Here is a 17,203-nt window from a genome sequence, read left to right on the forward strand (position 1 = left end):
GAATTTTGAAGGAAGTTTTCACTTTGTATTTAACATGTCAAAATCTGATTTACAATCTTTCACGTGTTGAAATTTTTCTCTAAGCATGTAATTCAGATTTCACTGTATATGCAGCTGGAGAAAACTAACACCAAATGGAGGGGGGGAACATATGTACAATTATAATTCAGAACAAAGTTGTTATTCTAATTTCTTTTATATAGTCTCTATTTCTCAACAATTTTATAAATAATATTGTCTCGTTTTTCACTTCACATTTGTGAATCATTGTAATACATCTAATTTTGTTCTCCAATAATATATAGAATTATTTGTTTATAGATGGAAGAAGCAATTACATGGTTTGCTCAAGGTGAAATAATCATGAAGCAAGAAGGCTAAGGCTCAAGTCTCTCAAAACTATATTCTCACAATCTCCCTTGTCCCAAGTGTTCTAAGTTCCACTAAAGCTTTTATCTTGCAAATTCATACCTTTGTGCCCATTTCTTAACTGGTGACCATCTAAGTAACCACTTTTGTGTTTGAAGTGGAAAATATAAAAATGGTAGAGTGGAAAGAAGTTTAGGTTAAGCCGATAACCATTCGGGCAGGCATCATGGCAATTATCTCAATGCTGACAAAAAATGCGTGGGTACCTGTCTAATTTTTCTGATTCAGTTGCTGACAGTGCTCTAAACGAAGCTTCAGTTCTTTGTGAGCATTCTTTCCATTTAAGATTTTAAAATCAATTTGTTTTTTTCCTCAAATGTATTATTATACCCAATCTTATGTGTGGAGGAAAGTGTTGGGTGGGGGCATCTCTCTAAAAGACTTCAGATATAACTATCTAAACCTATCGCAATTGGAAATAAGTAAAACAGATGGAGTAGATTAAATAAATTCCTCCAAATGGAGCTTGTTAAAAGGAATTTACATTATCTTTCCCCTCAATCATTATCATTACTTTAAATATAAGTAGCCAATATTGAGAAGCACTTTCAACTTACTTTGTAGTACCACCTCTTTGAGTTAAGATTGGAAAAAACGCTATTTGTGATAGTTTATTTTTAGATATTGATCATCTCATCTTGCTGCAAAGGGAATAAAAATAATTAAAGTTGAGTGAAGAATAATTTGAAGTACAGCATATTTCAAAGCATAACCATCACCATAACTGCTCAGATGAGACTTCTTGAAAGCCTGGTAATAAAAGCATGCCCTAGATATTTTTTTAATCTACACTTTGTTAATTCAAACTGGCCTCTTTTACTGGTAGCTAAGCTTAATTCCCATCTTCAAATATTGCATACAATTCCAAGTGAATGCAGTGATTAGTGTGTATATAATGGCTGAACGAGACCATTAGATGGGCACTGTTTGTAAACCATGTAATTTACTTTAAACTATAATAAGTATTTGTCTATGCTGTGCTCTTTCATCAAAGTAATAGTTTTTCAATATACATTGCATTATTTTTTTGTTTTTGTTTTTCTGATAACTCAAATTCATTTTAAAAATTTGGAAAATACAGAAAAGTAGAGTCTAAATAAAAGAAAGTCACCCACAGTTCATTATCAAGAAAGAAACACAGCTATTTTATTTTATTATTTTATCTATCATCCTCATTTCTATACATTTTTCTTTTAAAAAATTGCATAGACTTTATTTTTAACCCTGACCAGTGTGGCTCAGTTGGTTGGAGTGTCATCCCACAAAGCGAATGGTCACCAGTTCAATGCCTGGTTAGGGCGCATGTCTGGGTTGTGGATACATCCCCCTGGTCAAGGTGCATACAAGAGGCGACTGATCGATGTTTCTCTCTTATATCAATGTTTATATCCCTCTCTTTCTCCCTTCCTTCCCCGCTCTCAAAAAATAAATAAATAAAATATTAACAATTAATAGTCTTTATTTTTTAGAGAACTTTTAAGTTCACAGGAAAATTGAGAAGGTATGGAAATTTCCCATGTACCCTCTTCCCCCACACATGCATATCCTCTTTCCTATTGCTAGACAGCAACAGACCATAGAGCCCAGAAAAACTTTGTACCAAATATAGGGCACTATATAAGAGTAGAAAAACAATAGATTGTTTAAGAGATGATTTACAAACATTAATATATCATGCCTATATTTAAGTTTCCTCGAAAAGATGTGTTGTTAGCAATATATATGTGTATAGTGTTTTAGAAGTTTTGTTCACTTCATTCTAGCATTGGAAAATGGTTATGAAGATCAAAACTCCCATTTTAACTAATGAACAAACTTGAGATGTAAAGTAATGGATATCTCTGAATATCTCTGGTGTTCTTACATGAATAGCAAAGGCAGAATTGTAGCTTTTACACAGGAGATGAAAGAAAAATGAAAAACAATTCAGGTATTTAATTCCAAAGTTTTCTTAGAAGGGTACAAGTAACAGGTGCTAACCATACGGGACAATTAGGGCTCAGGTCAACATATTTTAACAAGTATGTAATGAGAACCAACTACATATGAATATTAATAAGACATTGTTCCTATCTTCAAGGAGTTTACAATCTAAGGGAAGTCGGATAAATATTATTCACTGCAGAATATAGCCATCATAGATGAGATGTGGAATGCTATGTAAAGTAAGTTTAAGGGATTTCTACCTCAGCCCACACAAAGAATTATAGCTAATAAGTCAACAACAGGAACAAAATACAATCATAAAAATAATGGAATAGTATGGAGAAAAAAAAGAAAGAAGAAAGAACAAATAACTGATTATATTAAATACAAATGGTCAAAGTAGGGGGAGGGTACAAACAGTTGTTTGTGTAAAAGTTTCATGAATGAGGTATCATTTCCTAGAGGCCTTAAACATGGGACATAATTTTAACAGGTAAGGATAAAAAGATATATGGGGCATGTTTTGAGGAGACCTGACAACATAAAAAGATGAAAATGAAAAATCTATTTTATGAACAATAAGTCATTGACATGAACTAGAGTACAGCTGAGATACATGGGAGTACTGAAAAATAAAACCGAAATTATGTTAGGACTATATTTTGAGCCCTTTGAATTTCAAAGGGAGAAGTTTGCAATCAAATAGGAAATTAGTGGAAGATTGCTGACAGTGACTAGTCTGAAAGTGATCGATTCTATACTTATAAGTAGATTAAATCGGGATGCCATAAATATATTATTTTTAAAGATTTTACTTATTTATTTTTAGAGAAAGGCGAAAGGAAGGAGAAAGAGCGGGGCGAGAAACATGGATTAGTTGACTCTGGCATGCCCCCAACCAGGGACCTGGCTCACAACCCAGGCATATGCCCTGACCCAGAATCAAACTGGCAACCTTTCAGTTTGCAGTACAACACCCAACCCACTGAGCTACAGCAATCTGGGTGAAGTTTACTAGGAGAAACTTCATCTAATATATCCTTTAAGGTACAACAAAAAAGGCCTAAAGTAGATGAATTAAGATACCAAGTCAGGCAGAATTTGGGATGGGTTAAGCAAAGCAAGGCAAGAACCAAGAACACCCATGTATAGAGGTTTTTGTTCAAAGCATCTTAAAGGTGACATGTGAAACAGGAAATGTTATAGAAAAATAAGAACGAAGTAGAAGAAACTTCAATAAATGTTATGAGCTACTAAATGGGGAAAAAAAGTCCGAAATAGGTAGTGTTAGATCAAAATGTCCGAAGAAGGGTAAGACATCCTCTTCAAAACAGAGTATACAGTGGGTAGAGGATATTGGAGTATTTCAATTATTTAAAGTAATTTCATGTTTGGTCAAGACAGAATGTGCTTAAAAGTTCAACCTGTAAAAGCATCTCTTTCTATTTTATCTAATGTTTCCTGATCTGTAAATAGAGAAACTTAAACTCATTACGTATTGAAGCAAGATTCCTAAAGAGAATGTTGAGTCGAATAATGTAGCTGTTAAAAGGTGCTGCTGAGAATACACACAAAACTCTGGGGCAACATCAGAAGGGCGTGGGTTTTCTATGAAGTACTTGTCAATAGGTGTTCATACATTCTGGAAACAAAAACTGGATCACTTGTTACTTATATGTTAGGTTTTTAAAATAGTGGAATGTGTGTTTTAGTCATATCTGATACAAATGGCACTTCTACCACTCTACATTTCTCTGCAGGAAATCTTAATTCACTGAAAATCATTTTGGCTATTCTCCTCAATGTAACATCTGAAGGTGAGAGTGAAAAAAGTTTGTTCAGGAACTTGAGTTCTAAACATAGAAAACTCCATTTCTCTCTTTTCACAAAAAATTTTATTGAATTTATTGGGGTGACATTGGTTAACTCTGTTTCTGATCTCATTCTATACATAAAAAGTAAAAGAAAGGTAACTTTTTTCCCAAAATCACTTTGTTTCACCCATCTTGATATGGGAAAATATTAGGTATGTATGAATTAAGTGAAAATGAATACAACTGAGTACTCTCCTTCAAGATTTTCAAGAAATATTATCATAGTTGCCATTTAGAATTGCAGTCTTGATTTATACGGTAACCGAGAGTTGGCCAATTATTCAAAAGTAAACCTTAAACTGGCCATCCAGATCCCGATGTTTGGAAGAGACACAAGAAAAACACCTGCTTTCTGTCATAATTATTCTTAGAAATGAAGTTATTTTGTAAGTTTAATATGAGATGGATTGCATTCTCACAGAACCTCACTGAAGCTCATGACAATAAGTATGAGCTTCTCAGGTATGTATGAAAAGTTGAGAAAATAAAGAACAATATACTGAAGCATCTAAATCTATATTAATAAAATTTATTATTTGAGAAAATACAGGCAATACAAGAAGCTCTTAATTATCACTGGTGATAAAAGATAGTGAGTGGAAGGATAAATTAAATCATTAATTCCCCAATAATCTTTGTATTGTCACATTTCATCCTCTGCTTTTCCTGTTTCTGTATCATTGGAGAGGTTAACAAATAATGGCGCTCTGACAGCAGCAGCAAGAGACTGACATCAGTCTGACACAGAGTGGTGGCTACAGGTCTCAGATCTCTCGGATGTGTTTTTTGTTATTAGATTTAAATAAATGGTTGTGGGAACAGTACTAGCCAATTAACCTCTCTACCATTTCTCCATATCTTATGCCAGGCTTGGTACATTTTTATATTAGTTGTTGCACTCATGAAGGCATTTGATTTAGGGTCCCTGACTTGAAAAATATTCAAAGTAAAAAAATCAGGTAATGTAAGAGATTCATGTGTTTAAGGATGTTGTGTACATTTGTTTGTATGTTTACCTATATAAGTGAAACTAATAACTGTACTAATAAGGAAATAATAGTGTCTCAGAGGAAAAGTCTCAGATTGTTATCCAAACGGGGTAATTCAGAGGGAGATCCAAGATGGCTGCAGAGTAGCTGGAAGCCCCATCCACTTGCTCCCAGACTTGGACTAGTCTTGCAGCTAAACCACAGAGCAATCAACTCAAAAATCCAGTGGAGAGTGAGTGAGAGCATGTGTGCATGAATGGTTATGTGGATGAGAGTGTGGAGAGCATGTGTGAGTGAGCAAGAGCCTGCCCACCTGCAGGGCACCTGGTAGCGGGCAGCCTGGGCTCTCCAAGCAGAGCAACTGCTGCCACTGCTGTCCAACCTGGCACTTCTGGCTGCGCAGACTCAGGGTGGCTGAGAATTGGCTCAGGAGCTATGAGTTCCAGGGGTGGAGAGAGATGGTCGGGGAGGTGCTGGCTCCAGAAACAGTACTGTGGGAGCAGGTCCACCCAAGGCTGAAAATCTCTGGAGGGAGAGGGGACAGCAGCCCTACATTGCTCCATGTTATAGTATCACTGCAGGACTCTTCCCAATGCCATCCATTGAAAGATCCACAGAGAAAACTATATCTAAAACTGTCAGAGACTCTGACGGGTGGTGGCCAACCCTCACTGAGAGAGATTCTGATTTTGGGGAGGGGGAGTGCAGGGAGAACAGGCCCCCTAGCGCTTGGTGCTACAGCATGGGGGCCACACAGAAACTCTTTTTGAAAGAGGAGCTGAGGCGAGACTGGAGACTTGGCAGGGACCCAGTGCTCCTGTGCACAAAGGCTCTGCTAACAAAAAACTCAGAGGGATAGAGTCATGCTGAAGGGACTGTGGGACTCAACGCAGCGTGACTGGCAAGCAGGGGACTGTTCAGAGTGGAGAATTCAAGCCTGAAGCTCCTGCGACAGAGCAGCAGGCTGGGGACTGGATGGCCAGGAGCTGAATGCCAGAGACTTGCTGCAGTCAGTCAGATCCCCTCAAAGACAGGTGAGCCCAACCCCCACCTGCGGGCTGCAGGATTAGGCTCTGCAGATCAGTGAGCCTAGGCTCAGTAACCTCCTGCCGGGTTCATTACCACAAGGGAAAGGAGAAAAAGCTCTGAAAGGACCCTTTACTAGACACTCTGAGCTACAATGTTCCTTGGGCCCTGATCCACTAAACCCAGCAGAGCAAAGAGATTAGAGACAGGTGCAACAAGGGGGGTTCAGGGCCCTGCTCAGCCTCAGCATCTAGATAGAGTTGCTGTCTGCACCAAGCAGGAAAGAGCTGTCCCTTTTACACAGATTGGCCCCTCACAGGAAAAGGACAGCTAATTCACCAGAAAAAATACTTTATTGGAAAGAATCTGGGACAGACGAAGATATGTGGTGAGGAGACATGAAAACACTCCCACCATCTTCCCTGAAGACTGATTACTGCCCCTGTGGGGGTGACCCAGGTTTTCCATCCTCCTGATCTCACTAGAGGCCTGCTCTGGAGGCAGGTGGAGAAGGGACTGGCAGTCCTCTCAGGTCGTTAAATGAACCACTCCTGGGCCCTGGGCTGATGGAAAGCTGGCAGGGCAGAGGAGGGGATCCATCCAAATCTGAAGGATACAGCCACAGACTGTGGATTGCTTGTAGTCTCAAACAGGCTGCCTAGGGCTAGACTAGGACACCATCTAACATTACCGGGGGTGGATCCAGAAAGAGAAGACAGCGGCAAGCACCAGACTCTACTGAGATGAATTCCATCATGGTCTTCTCCATGATTAGCACTATTGGCTTTCCTGCATAGCTTTTTAACATTCATTTCTTTTCCTTCAAGTTTGTGCCTATTATGTCACTAGTTTTTATATTTCAGTTTATTTCAAATCTCACATTTTGCTCTTCCCCTTATCTTACTCCATTCTAGCTTTTTCCTTCCTCTTCATATTTTTGTGTTAAATTTTATTTTTTCTCTTGCTATGACTGGTTTCTATTCCACACTCTTACTATTCCCCCGCCAGCCTCTCAAAATCATTTTTCTTGTCATTAGTCATCTCACAATCTTTGTCCTGTTCTTAAAATACCCCTATTCTCTGTCCACTTTTATCAATCTTTGCTCATTGGTTGTGGATATGGTTGTTGTTGCATTTCTTCAATTTTATTTCTAGATCTCCACTATTTTTGTCTTTCAAATTTCACTGTTCCCCTCTCCCACTCCATTTTACTTTACTCATGCCCTGTTTTTTGTTTGAAATTTTCCACATCTTCACCTCGTTTTCATTCCTCACTCTTAGTATTCCTTCTCCCTCTACCCTCTCAAAATCACTTTTCTTTCCTCTAGACATCTCTTAAGCTTTTCTTTCTTTCTTGTTTCCCTCTTATTCCCATCCCATCTATATCAATTTTTGATCATTTGTTGTTGATATTGTGTGGTGGATCTTTTCCTCCAATTTGGTTCATATTTTTTCACTATATATTTTTAAATTTTTGTTTAAACCTAATACTATACACTTCCTTTCACTTACTCCATTCTGCCTTCTTCCCTCCCTTTTTTATTTACGATGTAAATTTTGTTTTCTTTCTTTCTTTGCCTTGGTTCTATTCCCTACTCTTATTATTTCTCCTCCCTCTACCCTGTCAAAATCATTTTTATTTCAGCTAGTCAACTCATATTCTATTTTCCTTTCTTATAATAGTCTTAATCTCTTTACACTTTTATTAATATTTGCTCATTTGCTGTTTATAGAGTGGTGGTGGGTGGTGGTTATTTTTGCAGGTGTGGGTTTGTTTCCTGGGTTGTTGGGTTGGTTCTGGCAGCACCTGTACAACAGCATACAAGACATCGTGGGTGGAGTGACTTGCAGGCAGCCAGTCTGAGGGAAGGACCCACCAAAGAATGACCCAACAACAACCAAAACCTAATTATAACCAGAGAGCCCACATAAACAGCAAAAAGGGCATCCCATGAGCATCAATCTCAGATTGAGACTGCACCACTGTGTCCCACAGGTCTCCTACCACAGAAGGTCACGCCAAGAAGACAGAGAGTCAAAGCAGATCAATATAATATGCAGAAACAAACAAACAAGAAGAGTCATGTAAAAAGGGGAGAGAAAGAAACAACCCATAATCAAAAGGAAAGGAGGTATCCCCCAAAAGAGTGCTAAATGAAATCGAGGCAAGCAAACTATCAGACACTGAGTTCAAAATAATGGTGATAAGGATGTTCAAGGAGCTCAGTGAGAACTACAGGGAACTCCTTGGAAGCTACGAGGAACTTACGGCAAACTACACCACATGAAAAAGGACATAGAAACTATCAATAAAAGCCAGGAGAACATGAAGAATACAATATCTGAAATGAAGAATACATCAGAAGGAGTTAAAACCAGGCTAGATGAAGCAGAGGATCAAATCAGTGAATTGGAAGGCAGAAAAAAATTCCCAGACAGAGCAAAAAAGTGAAAAAAGACTCAAAAGAATAAAGGGGGTTTAAGGGAGCTGCAGGACAACATGAAACAGAATAATACTCGTATCACAGGGATACCAGAAGAAATGGAGCGTGGGATAGAAAACCTGTTTGAAAATGCAATGACAGAAATACTTCCCTAATTGGATGAGATAAAAAGTCATGCAAGTCCAGGAATCACAGAGGGTCCCAATCAAGAAGAACCCATAGAGGCCCACTCCAGGACATATCATTTACTGTAACAAAAAGAAAAATAAAGTACCTAACAACAAACTTAACCAAGGAGGTGAAAGACGTGTACACAGAAAACTACAGAACACTGATTAAAGAAATTAAGCAAGATGCAAATGAATGGGACCACATATTGTTTCATGGGTTTGAAGAATTAACATCATTATAATGTCTATACTACTTAAAGCATCTATAGATTCAGTGCAATTCCTATTAAAATACCATTGGAATATTTCACATATCTACAACAAATATTTCAAAAATTAATATGGAACTAAAAATGACCCCAAATAGCCTCATCAATCTTGAGAAAGAAGGACAAAGTTGGAAGGATCACAATACCTGATATCAAACTATATTACAAGGCCACTATAATCAAAACAGTCTGGTACTGGTGTAAGAAGAGACATATAGATCAATGGAACAGAATAGATAGCCCAGAAATAAACTCAGTCTCTATGGTCAATTAATATTTGGGAAAGGGGGCAGGAGCATAAAATGGAGTAAAAATAGCCTGTTCAATAAATGGTGTTGGGAGATCTGGACAGTGTAATCAAAAAAAAAAAAAAAAAAAAAAAAAAAAAAAAAGAAACGAGACCACCAACCTACACCACACACCAGAATAAACTCAAGATGGAGAAAAGACATAAATAGAAGCTGTGACACCATAAAAGTCCAAGAGGAAAACACAGGTGATAAAATTTCAGATACCCTACACAGTAATATTGTCACTGATATATCTCTTAGGGCAAGGGAAATAGAGGAAAAAAAACAAATGGACTACATCGAATTAAAAAGCTTCCACATGGGTAAAGAAAACATCATCACAATGAAAAGGAATCCAACTCTATGGGAAAACGTATTTGCCTATGATACCTTGGACAAGGGTTTGATCTCCAAAATATATAATGAACTCATACAACTCCACAGCAGAAGACAAACAATCCAATTAAAAAATGGGGAAAGGACCTGAACAGGACATACAAAGGGTCCACACACATATGAAAACATGCTCAACATCATGAGCCATCAGAAAGATGCAAATTAAAACCACAATGAGACATTACCTCACACCAGTCAGAATGGCCATCATAAACAAATCAACAAACATCAAGTGCTGACAAGGATGTAGTGAAAGAGAACCCTAGGGCACTGTAGGTGGGAATGCAGACTGTTGCAGCCACTGTGGAAAACAGTATAGAATTTCCTCAATGAAATAAACATGGAACTGTCTTTTGATCCAGTGATTCCACTGCAAGGATTATACCCTAAGAATCCTGAAACACCAATTCAATAGAACCTAGGCATCCCTATAGTCATAGCAGCATTATTTACTATTATTTAGTCAAGTGATGGAAACAGTTTAAATGCCCACCAGTAAATGAGTGGATCGAAAAACTGTGTACATTGTGCACATTTACACAATGGAATATGCAGCAGAAAGAAGGAACTCCTACCTTTTGCAACAGCATGGATGGATCTGCAGAATATTATGCTAAGTGAAATAAGCCAGGCAGTGAAAGATAAATACCGTATGATCTCACTACAAGAGGAATGTAATGAACAAAACAAACAAACGAGCAAAATAGAATCAGTCATGGAAACATGGAACAGACTGACAGTGACCAGAGGGGAGTGGGGAGAGGCATAATGGTGGAAAGAAGGGGAAGGGATTAGTCAAGGAACATGTATGAATAATCCATGCACATGGACAACAGGGTGGGGATTGACTGTGGGAGTGGGGGTGGCTGGGGCAGTGGAGAACAATGGGGAGAAAATTGGGACAACTGTAATAGAACCACAATAAAATAATTAAAAAAATAAAGTTACCTTGAATTAAAAAAAAAAACAAATGGGCAATTTAATTTTGTGAAAGGCATTATAGTCAACCCCACTGAAAGTGTGAAGCTAACGGACTGATGATCTTATAATGATGCTTCTAGAAGTTCAGTTGAATTTTACATCTTCTGGTAAATACAATCTTTGTTTATTGGGCTATATGAATAATTTCCCAATGAATTATTACATATTTGGTTTCTTTAGAACCATTGGTCTTTTACTGAGAAACTCCCAAACCAGTATCTTAAAATTCTTAGTAAATAGGAATACTTATCACTGATTGAATATGAAAGAGCTAATAAGTTAACAGGAGGAAAGTTTGTCTGCTAATACCTGTTGCACGATTGTTGTCAATTCCAAGCAGAGCTGTATGACATTATTCCTTGTAACTGAATAGTCTGTGACAGCAGCAAATGGTGACCTATAAAGCAAAAAAAAAAACTGTGATTAATAGGAACAACTTTTGATATGTTCTAAAAAGTACAACAGCCTAAAATAAGATTTTTAATAATATGAAATAAATTATTTATAGTGATAAAAATATTTAGGACATAGTTTAAAAATTGAAGGAGATTCTTGGAAGAAAATTATATTAAAGAAATATAATGTTTGTTTTTCCATCAAATTTCTCTCTTTTTTAGTTCTTAATATTTAGAAGGTCTTTGGTACTTCTTACAAGGTCTCTTTACTACATCTAAAACAAATCAATCGAAAAAGGAGTATATTAGGCAAAAATAACATTTTAATTTACTTTCAAATGAAGTGAAGATTTTGAGTACAGTATCTTTTTGAAATATTCACAATTAAGGGCTAGTAATGATAACTGACACCTACCAAGGACTTACTATGTGCCAGTTACTGTTCTAAATGCTTTACATGTACTAAATAATTTTCACAACTCTTGTAAGATAGGCACTATTATTATTCCCATTGTACAGATGAGAAACCTGGGGTGGAAAAAAGGTTAAGTGACAAATATGTGCTGAAGCTAGTATGCATACCCTGGAAGTCTGACTCCAGAGGCCACCACACATGTAGTTAAACACTGAGCAACTGCCTCGATGAACTCACATAGATTTTATCTTGTACTAAACCAATTATATGTCACTTCACACTCTTTTAAGAACAAGCTGATATATAAACAGTAAATGTACGGTGGTATAAGGCTATATTTTCAAGACTGTTACAGACAGCAGCAGTGTTTCCTAGCAAGTGTTTTGCCACCAAATGAATTCACAGTGGCTTTACATTACTCTTTATCCTCTCTCTTGTCTGTGAATGCCAATCAGGCTTTTGTGAGGCCAAAACTTACAGGATTTGAGAGGCCCAGTGTATGGAAAACAAACAAAATCACAAATATAAAACAAGTTATGGAGGTAAAATGTTAGTTAAATTACTGGAATCTTAATCTACTAATCTCTCTTTAGGCAATTTACTAGAAATGCTTATAATAGAACTGTTTTGTGGCTACAAACTGATTTTTCTAAAGGTTTTTATTTATTTTTAGAGAGAGGGAGAGGGAGGGAGAAAGGGAGAGAAACAATGATGTGCAAGAGAAACATTGATTGGTTGCCTCCCGTACTTCCCCAACTGAGGACCTGGCCCCAAACCCAGGCATGTGCCCTGACTGGGAACTGAACTGGTGACCTTTTGCTTTTGTGGGATGATACCCAACCAAGTGAGCCACATCAGTCAGGGCACAAACTTAATATGACTCTCTTCTAGAAAACTCTACAATTCAAGCACCTCCCACTGTTACAAATGTCCATATAAGAGAGAGGTCCTTTACTGGTTATATGCTTTTAAAACAGATTTTTCATTTATATTTTTAAACATTTTGGTCATTCTAATATCTATGAAGTGGCATATCACCACAGATTTAATTTGAATTTCCCCAGTAGTTATATATATTTTCCATATAGATGCTATATATTATCTATATCTAATAGTTATCAATATTCTTCTAACAAATTTCTAATCAGTAATGATGCTGAACATCTTTATTTGCATATCTGCTATTCATATATACTCTTTAGTGAAATATCTGCTCAAGCCCTATGCCCGTTTTCTATTTGGATTCTTGGTAACTTTACTATTGAGTTTAGGGAGTTCTAAATATATTCTTTATGCAAGTCCTTCATGAAATAAGTGATCTATAGTATTCCTTCTCAGTCAATGGCTTGGCAAATTTTCATCCTCTCAAACAGGATCTTTAGGCAATCAAAGGTGTTTAATGAATTTATCCTTAATTTCTTTTCTGGTGTTATATATAAGAAATCTTCACCTTAATGTAAGTCAATTTTTCTTGTAAAATTTTATAATTCTATTTTCTACATTTGGATCTATGATTCATTTTAGTAATCTTTTATATAAAATGTGAGGTTTGGGTCAAGGTTTACTTTTTTCCCAAGCCTATCCAAGTGTTCCACCACCATTTGTTGAAAGACTATCCATTCTCCACTGAATTGCTTTTGCTCCTTTGTCAAAAATCACCTAACCATACTTATAAAGGTATAGTTCTGAATTTTCTATGTGTCTATCCTGCTACCAATACCACAGTTTTGATTACTGAAGTTATATAATACTTAAAATCAGGTAAATTAATTTCTTTTCCTAACTATCCTAGTTCCTTTGCTTTGTAGTATAAATTTTAGCATCATATTGTATATAGCTATAAACAATCCTGCTGGGATTTTTATGTGAATTTCTTTAAACCTATAGGGAGATTTGAGGAGAAATGACATCTTTCCTAAGCTGAGTCTTCTAATACATGAATACAGTATGTCTCTCCATTTATTTAGGTCTTGTTTGATTCCATACAGAAGTGTTTTACAGTTTTCATATACAGATGCTGTAGAAATTTTGCTAAATTTATATGTAGGCATCTCATTATTTTTGGAGTAACTATAAATTGTACTATACTTTTAATTTTGGTGTCCAATTTTTCATTGCTAGAATGTAGGAATATCATTAATTTCTGTGTACAGACTTTGTATCCTATAATTTTGCAAAATTTCCTTACTAGTTCTAAAAGACATTTTATATATACCTTGGAATTTTCTCGTTTTTTAGTAATTCAGTTTTAATTTATTTTCATAATGTTTTATTCGTGATCCAGATATATTAAAATGCAAACAAAATTAACTTTCCATGATATAAATCAGGGACTGGCACTAAAAAGGTTTTCAGACTGAAAATGAGTTATACAAATGAAATATCAAATGGAGATCCAGTTATCAAAATGAAAGCACTCAACATATTAAAAGTTCACAATTATTTGTTTAGAGCTCATAAAAAAGTCAGCTTGATTTAAAGAACTATTGCAGAAATTTGAATAGATTGTTCATTTATAAAGACTAAAGAGCTTGAAGTGAATATTAAAAAGAAATGTATGCCTTTATTAGGATGCTGTTAGCCTTTAAATAAATGAATTTTGGTAATCAAATTACTCATTTTTTAATAAGAAATGACAGTGCAGAACTGAAATACAGGTCCAACAGTTTTGTCTTTATTTTTCCTTTAAAGCAACAAACAGAATGCGAGTAATCAGAAAGCACTACTAGGTATCAGTTTATCCAAGATACTAGCTTCTTAGTTCCAAAAGCACTTGCAAAGAAAACCACTGGGGCACCACAGGGGGGTGGCAGTAATTCATAATACCTGGAATCCCATGAGCATGTGTGTATGTCAATATCTTGGAATTTCCTACACATGGACACACATTACCTGCAAATAGGGAAAGTTTTTTTTTCCTTTCTAATCTCTATGCTTTTTATTTCCTTTTCTTGCCTACTACACTGAATATTACTTCCTATACATTATTACATAGTAAGGGTGAGAGTACACAGCCTAACCTTTTCTCCAATCTTGGGAGGAAAATATTCAACCTTCCACAGTGAAGTATAGTGTTAGCCGTTGCTTTTTATACATGCTTTTTTATCAGTTGAGGCATTAGCACTCTATTCCTATGTTGCTGAGAATTTCTCTAATTGGGTAAAGGATTCCACCAAATGTTTTTTTAATAATAATGAAAGGATCATATGATACTTGTTCACAAGCCCATTGATGTGGTGGAACACACTGATTTATTTCCAAGTGATGGAGCAGCCTTGCATACCTGGAATAAATCCCACTTAGTCTTTGTGAAAATTCTATTTATATGCAGTTGAATATGATTTACCAATATTTTGTCAAAGATTTTAACATATAAGTTCATTAGAAATAGACTTCCGGCCAAGATGGAGATGTAGGTAGACATGCTTCACTTCTTCACACAACCATAAGAAGGAAGTTTTCTCCTTTTTTATGGCCAAGTAGTATTCCATTGTGTAAATCTCCCATAGTTGTTTTATCTACTCATCTACTGACAGATATGGGGGATGCTTCCCTATCTTGGAAATTGTAAATAATGCTGCAACGAACAGATTTCTGCTCCTTTATCATTATTTTTTTCTTCCTTCTGCTTGCTTTGGGCTTATTTTGCTATTATTTTCTATTTTCTTAAATTTTATTTTATTGTGAAAAGATGCTCAGCATCACTAGCCATCAGAGAGATGCAAATTAAAATCACAATGAGGTACCACCTCACACCAGTCAGAGTGGCCAACATAAACAAATCCACAAACAAATGTTGGAGAGGATGCGGAGAAAAGGGAACCCTAGTGCACTGTTGGTGGGAATGCAGACTGGTGCGACCACTGTGGAAAACAGTATGGAATTTCCTCAGAAAACTAAAAATGGAACTGCCCTTTGACCCAGCAATTCCGCTGCTGGGATTATACCCTAAGAACCCTGAAACACCAATCCAAAAGAACCTATGCACCCCAATGTTCATAGCAGCACAATTTACAATAGCCAAGTACTGGAAGCAACCTAAGTGCCCATCAGCAAAAGAGTGGATCAAAAAATTATGGTACATTTACACAATGGAATTCTATGCAGCAGAGAGAAAGAAGGAGCTTATACCCTTTGCAATGGCATGGATGGAACTGGAGAGCGTTATGCTAAGTGAAATAAGCCAGGCGGTGAGGGACAAATATCATATGATCTCACCTTTAACTGGAACATAATCAACAAAAGAAAAAAGCAAACAAAATATAACCAGAGACATTGAAATTGAGAACACTGTAACAATAGCCAGAGGGGAGTGGGGAGGGGATAGTGAGGAGAGGGGTCTATAGGAGCTACTATAAAGGACACAAGGACAAAATCAAGGGGGAGGGTAGAGGTGGGGGAGGGAGGTAGGACTGGCTGGGGTGGGGTGGAGGGATGGGGAGAAAATGCAGACAATTGTAACTGAATAAAAATAAATAAATAGAAAAAAATATATTGAAGTTTGTTTTATGATGCAGGTCTATCTTGGTGAATATTCTATAGGCACTTGAAAAGAATTTGTATTCTGCTATTGTTGGATCAAATGCTCTAAAAATGCCAACAATGACATGTTGTTTGATGGTGTTGTTCATCAGTTCTAATTCTTACTGATTTTCTGGCTAGTAGTTTTATCACTTTTTGAGATAGTGGAGATGAAGTGGCTAACTATAATTGTAAATTTGTCTCTTCTAGTTCAGTCAGTTGTTGTTTCATGTACTTGGAAGTTCTGTTGTTTGGTATATACAACTAATCAGCAATATTTGTTCTTTTTTGAGTTGTCATGTGACTATCTATTACATTTTGGTGCTTTTTGTTTTAATTTAAATGTAATATTCACGTAATACACGCTAACCCTCAGCTTCTCATATCTGTTTGTTGGAAGTATTTTTCCTAGTTTGTCATTGGTCTTATACTTTGTCATGTTTTTCAATTTTATGTAGTCAAAGTCAAACAGTATATTTCTTTTATTTTAATCTTAATAAGTTGAATCTAGAAGTCATTTTTATCTATATTTTCTACTATTTTTTCTTATGGATTTATGTTTTCCACTGAAGTAAATGATACACTTAAAATGATTTTAGTGATCAGGCAGTGCTCTATCATTATTTATTTTCCAAAAGCTTAACTAAGTGCTACAGTACCACTTATTAAATTACCCTTTCTTTTTCCAGTGATTTTAACATTGTTTCCTAATTGACTCTATATACTGCAGTCTATTGTAAACAGTCTAATAATCTGTTTATTCCTATTCCAACACTCAGTATATTTTAATATGTATATATTACTCTTATTTATATATATTACTAAAACAGAAGACATGAATTCAAATAAAGTTACTTATAAAAATATATGCAATTAATCTATGATGTTAGTTTAATAAATTAACCTGTTTAATTTTAGATAGGACCAGCTTAAAAAATCTATCTTGATGGACGTAAAGAACAAAGTGATAGTAACCGGAGGGGGAAGGAGGATAACAGGGGAAAGAAGGGGATGGGTCAAGTCAAGGAACATGTATAAAGGACCCATGGACAAAGACAATGGCGGAGGGGGGGGAGGA

The 17,203-nt window shown here is 36.1% G+C and overlaps 1 protein-coding gene across 4 annotated transcripts in view; it reads right to left on the reverse strand.

Moving 5' to 3' along the window:
- CNKSR2 (connector enhancer of kinase suppressor of Ras 2) overlaps positions 1-17,203 on the reverse strand; it is a 280,032-nt gene that overhangs the window by 189,357 nt on the left and 73,472 nt on the right. For all 4 annotated transcript variants that reach the window (XM_053917527.2, XM_053917526.2, XM_053917525.2 and 1 more), the window contains exon 4: positions 11,104-11,191. In XM_053917527.2, coding sequence (XP_053773502.1) covers positions 11,104-11,191 — 88 coding nt within the window. The remainder of the gene's footprint in view (positions 1-11,103; positions 11,192-17,203) is intronic.

Source organism: Desmodus rotundus, chromosome X, assembly GCF_022682495.2.
Source record: "Desmodus rotundus isolate HL8 chromosome X, HLdesRot8A.1, whole genome shotgun sequence".
In the NCBI taxonomy this organism is placed as follows: Eukaryota; Metazoa; Chordata; class Mammalia; order Chiroptera; family Phyllostomidae; genus Desmodus; species Desmodus rotundus.